The sequence below is a fragment of the Benincasa hispida genome, chromosome 6 (assembly GCF_027475165.1).
Source record: "Benincasa hispida cultivar pf3 chromosome 6, pf3_genome.v1.1, whole genome shotgun sequence".
Classification (NCBI taxonomy): domain Eukaryota; kingdom Viridiplantae; phylum Streptophyta; class Magnoliopsida; order Cucurbitales; family Cucurbitaceae; genus Benincasa; species Benincasa hispida.
In genome coordinates this window covers 44,973,350-44,982,421 of record NC_143483.1, presented here as the reverse complement: position 1 = coordinate 44,982,421, position 9,072 = coordinate 44,973,350, and the positions used below count along the sequence as shown (strand labels likewise).

Here is a 9,072-nt window from a genome sequence, read left to right as displayed (position 1 = left end):
GATGGGAAGGGCGATTTTGGCCTATGGAAGGCTAAAATCAAAGCTATTCTTAGACAATAGAGAGCTCACAAGGCCCTTTTAGACCCATCAACTCTGCCACCTAATATATCAGCACAAGCTTAAGTGGTTGAAGGTTTCTAATTTTATTCTGATGCCTTAGCCTCCATTAGAAACCAAACCAACCAAATCAGTCCTCTTGGGAAGCATGACTGGGTACTTGACTCCGGTTGTACCTATCGTATGACACCTTTCAGACCTTGATTTAATACTTACAAGGATGTAGATGGAGAATCTGTGTACATGGGAAACAATGAAGCCTTCAAGATCAAAGGGTTAGTTTAGTATCCTTGAAGTTAAAGGATGGATCAATCAAGCTTCTAAGAAATGTGAGACATGTACCTTTGCTCAAGAGAAACTTGATATTTCTGGGTATGCTGGACTCCATTGGGTGTGAATACAGAGGAAAAGGTGGAGTTCTTGAGGTGATTAAGGATTCCAAGGTTGTGCTGGTTGGTGAAAAGTCAATGGCCTTTATATTGTGAGAGGAGTAGAGATGATGAGAAGTGCCTACACGGTTTCAATAACAAGTTTAACAAAGGCTGACTTGTGGCACAAAAGACTATCCCATATTAGTGAAAAGGGGATGCAAGCACTGTCCAAGCAAGGTATACTGCCCAAAGGTATCAGTGAGCACCTTTCTTTTTATGAATACTGGATTCTAGGTAAAGCAACTAGATAAAGTTTCATAAAATCTCAACATGCCACCAAAGAAACATTGGATTATGTCCGTTCTGACCTATGGGGACCATCTTCTACACCAAGCCTTAGTGGTTCAAGTTAAAGGACAGATCATTCAAGTGCATGTTTGTAGGCTTTATAGAGGGGGTCAAGGGGTTTAAAATGTGGCATCCAGTTGAGAAGAAGTTCATAATGAGCAAAGACATCACCTTTAGGGAAGAGGAGATGTTTATGCAAAAGGAGAAAAAACTTAAGGATGAAAGAGAGTCTTCCAACACAGGAATTGAGGTGGAGTTACCCACTGAGCAACCAATAGAGTCTAGCCAACTTAGTGATACAGGAGAAACTGAGGAAGATGTAGGGGAACATGAGGAGACAACAAGTGAGCAACCTGATTTAAGTCAGTATGTCTTAACTAGGGATACAAAGGAGAACCATTACCCGTAAAGCTAGATATACTGAAATAAAGTATATGAATTTTGTTTTAAATGTTGTTGTAGCTCCTACTAACCAAGAACCAACAATCTTTAAGGAAGCAACAAGTTATGCTAATGCAAGGGATTGGATAGAAGCTATGAATGAGGATATGCATTCACTAAAGGTGAATGACACTTGGTCTATAGTTCCTCTACCAAAGAGTTAAAAACCTGTTGTCTCTAAACTGGTTTTCAAACTTAAGGAAGGAGTATCCTATGATCAAAAGCCTAGGTATAAAGCTAGATTGGTTGCAAAGGGGTTCACTGAAAGAGAAGGAATAGACTATTCCGAGATTTTCTCTCCAATTGTCAAACAAACTTCCATAAGACTTCTTCTATCCTTAGTTGCTCAAAATAATTTATAATTGTATCAACTAGATGTCCAAACTGCCTTTCTTCATGGACACCTAGAGGAGACAATCTATATGATGCAACCTAAAGGATTTGATGTTAAAGGAAAAGAAAATCTCTATTGCTACTCAATAAGTCTATCTATGGGTTAAAACAATCACCTAGGTGCTCGTATAAGAGATTCAATGACTATATTTCTAACATTGGATTCAAAAGAAGTTCATTTGACATATGTGTTTATGTAAATATATGTTCTTACAAGGACAAGGTTTACCTACTCATATATGTAGATGATATGTTGCTAGCAGGTAAGTCCAAAGGAGATCTAACCCATGTTAAAAACCTCTTAAAATGGGAGTTTGATATGAAGGACTTGGGAGAAGCAATCAAGGTCCTAGGAATAGATATCCAAAGGAACAAAGAAGAGTCTATTCTAAGCATCGATCAGTCCAATTACTGTGAGAAGATCCTTAAAAGGATCAACATGGATGATGCTAAACCTATGAGCTTACCTATTGACTAACACTTTAAGCTTTCCTCAACTAACTCTCCTAAAGATTCTGACCAAGAACATCAGAAATAGATGGCTGTCATACCCTATAGTCAAGCATTCGAAAGCCTAATATATTTAATGATCTTTATTAGACCTGATCTCTCATATTCAGCTAGCTTAGTTAATAGATATATGTCTAATCCGGGTAAGAGGCATTAGGAGGCTACTAAATGGATCCTAAGGGACTTGGTTTGGTCTAAAAACTGAAGATTAGTCTACCAATGGTCAGCTGAACCAAACTTAGAACTTTATGAATATGTGGATGCTGACTATACTGGTGATTTGGACAAAAGGAGGTCCTTAATAGGTTACCTTTTCCTTTATGGTCCTAATCTAATCAGTTGGAAAGCAACACTACAGCCTATAGTAGCCTTATTTGCAACAGAAGATGAATATATGGCTTTAACAGAAGCAATCAAATAGGCATTATGGCTTAAGGGTTTGTTGAAAGACTATGGAATAGATCAAACAGTTGTGAAACTCTACTGTGACAACCAAAGTGCTATCCATTTGTCCCCAAATCCATAATACCACTCTAGAACTAAACATTAGAGATAAAATTGAGACAGGGAGATAGAAATTTAAAAGGTTCATACTTCAGACAGTGCAGCTGACATGTTAACAAAACCTGTTTCAAAACTTAAATTGATTAAATGTTTAAAACAAGTTGGTTTCGAGCTTCCAGATATAGGGTAGACACAACGGTCAGAATCAGGAAGATCAAAAGATTACAAGGCATTAGAGTCAAGTTGGAGAATTTGAAGAAGCTTTGACTCAAATACCTCAGTTTTTTATTTGTTTATAACTAACATTGTTATGTAAACAATCAGTTGGTATGCTCTACAAATACCTCTGATCTTTAAAACAAAAACAAAGCGTTAACCTCATTTTTCCTAATTTTCTATAAACAACAAAAACTATATGCAATCTTCATTAGTAAAAGAATTTGGATCTTCCCGTGGACGTAGGCAATCTTGCCGAACCACGTAAACTCTATGTTTCATCTTCTTGCCTTTATCTTTTTTGTTCATACGATTGTCATCTTTCTGCAAATCACGCCCTATACATTCACCCAAATCGCATCGAATAACAGAGTATCGAGTTCAATCTGCATCGATCTTCGCTATTGAGTAGCATCGAGTTAATTGTTTTCACCTTCGAGTCGCACCGAGTATCATTCAAGAATCATCGAGTATTAGTTCAGTTGTCATCAAGTTCCATCGAAGATTTAATAGAGACTCGTCAGACGAAGAAGGAAATTCTCATCGAGCATCGAGTAGGAAGACGTTGAGCATCGAGTATCGATCATCGAGGATTTGGCAGAATATTTCTTAGCCTTTTTTTTATCTTTCCAGCGTTGATCTTGAGTATTTGGGCATAATGAAGAATGGTTAACCCAACAGATGTCATCTTTGATGAACATAAAATAGGTTGGAAAATTTTTTATCAAACAAGTAAAGAAGACACTGCCTCATTACGAAATTCAGAATTGAAATTTGTTGATAAGTCTTCAACATCTAGAGCAACTCTTCCTTCCTCACAAACTGGTGAACACAAATTCGAAGGAGATACCTTTTCAGTTGGAGAAAGATTATTCTTTTATTTTTTTCTTAATTTAACAAGAATTGACAAAGAATTTCATTACTAATGCTGATGAATGCTTTTGCCTATTTTTTGTGAAATTGGAATCATTACTCTTAAAACACGCAACTTTTATTCGTTAAATAGTAGTACAGAGTACATAAATTTTGAGAATTGGAAATCCAAAAGCCTAAAGCAGGCTACTAATTTAAACTAAAAGTATGGTCACTTATTTCCTAATAATTAATAATGGGTAGCTTAAAACATAATTTGTGACCTTCGAATTACACATCTCCCAGGAAATCAAACACTTGTTTGATCATAACTTAGATAGAGATGCTGTTGGGAATTCCTCTTGCAGTGAGTCCTTCGTTGCTTGATGGAACAAGTAAAGTGTAAGGCAAATTCACAGGTCCAGCTCTATTCTTCAAGTTCACATCTTGATTCCTTTCCATAATCCTATTTTCAACTTCAAATAATTGTTTCCCAAATTTCTCAAAGGCTTCCAATGCGATTTTATCTGAAGTCCAATCAATTGATGCTCTTTGGCCAAGATAGACTTCATCAGAAGCGTGCTTTGACAAGATTTCAATTATTGAAATACCAACAAGTGCTTGTAATTCTGAGTTGATTGTTCGTAAGAAAGCCTTTTCAGGATTTGATTCAAGTTCTTTGTACTCAGCAGTGCCAACTTCAGGCATAAACCTACGACTTGTAGTTGGTCTATTGAGAATATAGCCTCCGTAAGGATATTGTCCAAAATTAACTGCAGCATGAAGAGCTGAAGCAATCCATATAATAGTAGTGCAAGATTCAATTAATTCGCTTAAAGTTTGCATTTTTGGCCACCATGGTTCATCTTTCTTGTCAGCATGGCCTTTCTCTCTGAGCTCATTCCACCAAGATTGAAGTTCAAAGTCATTTTGGATTGCATTGTCATCTTTGTAGTAGAGAGAGCAATAATCTTGTACCCATGTTTTGATGGCTGACCAAATGTCAAGACCATCAACAGCAAATGGATAATCATTTATTAGCAATCTAAGTCCATGGGGGGAACTTGAGTCCTCCACAGCTATTCCCCTAAACAAACCAAGAAGGGAAAAGGAATTAAGTCAATAATACATCAACCAAGAAAATATATATTGATTGTAAGGAAATAATTCGTGCGTATTATTATTCATTAAATGATTACTTGTCCGTCGAGGATCTCACATTAAAAAAGAAAATACCACACAATTTTTATATGATATATATATATATGTATGTGTTACTCCTCTTATTACTAATTGATTTTGAGATGGAAAACATCGTGTTTCTTGAATATGGGTATCAAAGCCCAAGTCTAAAAAGGTGAACCCAAAGAAACACTATCTTGAAAAAAATGAAGAAGACCTCAATCTCTACAAGATACATGAGTTATTCCCCTTATTGCTAGTTGGTTATAAGATTGGTCATGGTAAATTTAATTATATCAAATATTTCAACAGTGCTTTTTGAAAATTTTGAAGAGACCTAACAAGAGAAAATTAATATTAGTTGGAGAGGAATGAACATTAGGAGAGTGGAATACAAAAGACAAACTCCTTCATTGATATGATCATATTGACTCATCAATCAACTCAAAAGATGAAGGTTATAAATTTAATTATATATAAAAGTACTTGAACATAAATGATGATTTACCTCTTGATGAGATTATTGGGAAGTGCTTGGTCAAGGAAGGTCCAATCCTTGTATAAGATAGATGACAACTCCATAGAATATTTTGATGGATAATGGGTTGATTCAATGAGACCATTGGCATTGATCAAAACTTGTCTTGCAGATGCATTTATAAACATGGTGTCTTTGAAATGAGGAACAAGCAACTTATGAATTGGATGAAGAACACTCAATTGTCTATGTGTTGCAATCACAAATGGCTCGAGTACTGCATGAGTATGCAACCTATAATTTCAAAAGGTTGATTAGATAAACTATCATAACTAGGTTCATAAAAGAAAATTTGATAAATTACAATTTTTATCTCTAAAATTTGTAGAAAATACGAATTTAGTCCTCATACATAGAGAAGAACTTAGTTTTATTTATCAAACCACAAGGACTACATTCGTACTTTCTCGGAACTCTATAGAGAGAAAATTTGCAATTTAACCGTATATTTTGAAAGAATACATACCAATGACTAATTAGTTGATGGTAGCCAACATCATTAACAGCTACATAAGCTTTAGCCAATTGCCAAATAGATCTTTGAACTCCATTTTCAGCTGGAAAGTATAGCTTGCTAATTGCACCAAGTTCATCTCCTTGAGGGTGTGGTAAGCTCAATTCAATAACCAAAGGCTTCAAAGTCCCATCATCTTTCAAAAAGAGCAATGTTCTTGTGGCATATGTTTTTGTAGATGTTGCATTCATTTTCCTAAGATATGGCATCAATGCATCATGGAAATCCAATATGTACACCTTGTTTTGCTTGATTGCCTATTGTTCAACCCAGTCAACAATTTATTAATTTTCTTAATTTAAAATATCATAAGAAAATAAAATAATAATAATAAATTTGTTTTCAAGTCCTTTGGCTCACCTCATCTACTGTGAGACCATCCAAACCATGCTTTATGTGTTCTTCAGTGATGGTACTGTTTTGATTCCCATAAACCTTTGGGTCAAGCTTACTTATTGGTGGAAAAACCTGTCAATTCAGTTACATATATGTAATTAATAAATTCAGATTATAATTTTTATTAAAAAAAAAAAAAAAGGATGAATTAGATAAAATTACTTCAAGACGACGAATTAATAGAGGATTGGGCCCTGCTAACATTTCTCTTGCAAATTCTTCATCGGTACTCCATGCAGATTTATCCTCTGTTCAAAATCATTAGATATGATCAACAAAATTGTATAAGCAATTATTAATTAAATATATATTCTCCTAAAAATTTAATGAAATAAATAACTAGAGTCCATAATTAAATATATATTACCTTTGACCACTTGAGGAGTAGGAAATTTGAGGAATTTTTGACCATCATTCCTAACAAGTGCTTTGAACAATGGTGGTGTGAGGTCCTCAGTGAGAGTCTTAAAAGCATTAAATGGAATGGGAAACCCTCTTTCAAAGAGATTATCAACTTCCTTAAAATTGTCAAATTCATTTGGAGTTAAATCAAATATGGATTGGAGTCCTGGTTTGATTGATATAGAAAATGCTTTCAATGAATAACCAAGGAAATCTGACATCTTCAAGTGCCCAAAATTTTCATCCTTTGGTACATAGATGTTTAAGCTCATTAGTGGTGACAATCTGCTCTCATAATTTTGATCTGTCCAAATCAAATAATACAATGTTAGAAAAATAACTAATTAGATATATTTTTTTTATAGCTTAGAAACTTATTAGACAAAAACACAAAATTTAACTGCTAAAGTGAGCATAACTGATCGGCAATAATCGACATGTACTACCTCTTTTTACGTTGTAATTTTGAATATTTCCTCCAATCCCAATTAGTTGTACTCAAAAGAAAAACTAAAACATGAAAGTTCAAGAACTAAACAAATAATTTATCCTAAGAAAAAAAAAACAAAAATATATTACTTCTTCTTGATCGTGGTCGTCCTGTTCTTCCTCTACGAGGGTAAGGATATTCGGCGGTCCCTCCAAGAATGGGACGATGATCACCATCATCAGGATCAGCAATGTCATTATAGACATCGTAGTCATAAATTCTATCCCATTCCTTTCGTTCTCCTGTTCCATCTCCTCTCAAATTCCACAATTCTTCCTCTCTATACTTGCGAAGAGGATTTGGTGTTTGGTTTGGAAGATAACTCTATATAATAAATAATAATATATTCCACTGGTTATTAAGTAGGATGAATAACTATAGAAAATTAGAGATTAAAAAAAAAAGGAAAGAAATTATTTATACATACATGATTGGCAAAGAAGATACGATCTTTCTTGTATCGTCCAGAAGGATAAACCCAAGAATTGCAATCAAAATGGACTTTTCCATAGCCAGGAACATCTTCAAGAGTAAGAGATTTGAGAAAGAATTCACTAGTATGTCCATTTTTAATGAAGAAGGCTCCTGGATATCCAAAATCTTCTTCCCAATCAAAGTTGATTTGAAAAACAGATTCTCCAGCAAACAATGGTGGAATTGAAGTTAGCCACCTCTCCAAATATGCCTTGTGTCCAACTTTCCCTCGTGAGTCATTTGCTGTCAATTTCATAATTCAAAACACGTCTCGAGTATAAAGAATAGAAAAAGTAGTGTTTTTAAGCACTTAAAAAGAGAGTTTAAGAGATAGTGAAAATTACAAGTATGAGTGGCACTGATGAGTTGGAGAGAAACACCACCGCCCAATAGCTCGGTGAAGTTATCAAGAAGATTGGAATGAAATTCAGTGAAATCCAAAACATTACTTCTCATAAGAATGACTTTCCCTTTGATTTTCTTTCCTCCAAGATGGGAAACTCTGTCTAAAATGTTACCACCAGCATTGATAATAGAGCCTGCAAGATCTCCTGTAGTATTCAAGGCTCCTTCGATGATATTCTTCCCAATTCCAAACATTTTCACTCTTCTTTTCTAAGGAACTGAGAAGGTTGGTTTGGAAATGAGGAATTTGGGAATGGTATTTATAGCACAAAAAAGTTTTGTCCTCTCTTGGAAAATTAGAGATGCATGTTGGACTACTCATTGCCTATCTTGGAAATTTCTTTTTAAAATATTGTTTTCTTTTCATTTTTTTACCCTTTTTCCTAATGTATCTTTGTGCTCTCAAAATAGAGTTATGAGACAAATATTGGTCCATACTAATTTCAAAGGTTCTTGGCTTTGGTGATTATCCAATCCCCTTCTTCTCTTTTTTCACTTGCTTAGGCATAAATCATAACCATATTTTGATTCCACTCTTTCATTAAGACTACAGATGCATGTTTCAAATCAAACCTTAATATCTTATAATTCCAATATTATTTTAATCTATCCTCTCTACAGTACCATAGTGTTTTATTTTTGTTTAAATTTTATCCATCTATTTCTTCAGCAATGGAAAAAAAAAATGTGAACTTATTTTAAAACTCATGTGTGGTTTCAATAACAACATTGAAATAATTATCTATATTTATTGATTAATATCAACACAACCCAATTGAATTCCTTGTTTAATTTACAAAATTTCAATTTATTATCCTGTAAACTATTGTATTCAATAAAAATTAAACTAAAAAAAAAACGGGAAAATGCTTACAAAAGTTAAAGGGGTAATTATCTCCCCCCAACTTTTGAGTTGCTTAAACATAATCGTATTTTGATTCCATTCTTTGCTTTCGGGTTACTTTAATTTATCCTCTAG

The 9,072-nt window shown here is 34.3% G+C and overlaps 1 protein-coding gene across 1 annotated transcript; it reads right to left on the bottom strand.

The window, feature by feature from the left end:
• Nucleotides 1-3,809: 3,809 nt before the first annotated feature.
• On the bottom strand, nt 3,810-8,313 carry LOC150035690 (linoleate 9S-lipoxygenase 6-like). Its single transcript, XM_090314449.1, has 9 exons — nt 8,033-8,313; nt 7,642-7,931; nt 7,304-7,538; nt 6,690-7,028; nt 6,485-6,570; nt 6,287-6,394; nt 5,879-6,183; nt 5,383-5,646; nt 3,810-4,779 (listed from the first exon to the last, which is right to left on the bottom strand). The coding sequence occupies exons 1-9, from the start codon at nt 8,286-8,288 to the stop codon at nt 4,026-4,028; spliced, it is 2,637 nt and encodes an 878-aa protein (XP_090170575.1). The 5' UTR covers nt 8,289-8,313; the 3' UTR covers nt 3,810-4,025.
• Nucleotides 8,314-9,072: the final 759 nt, after the last annotated feature.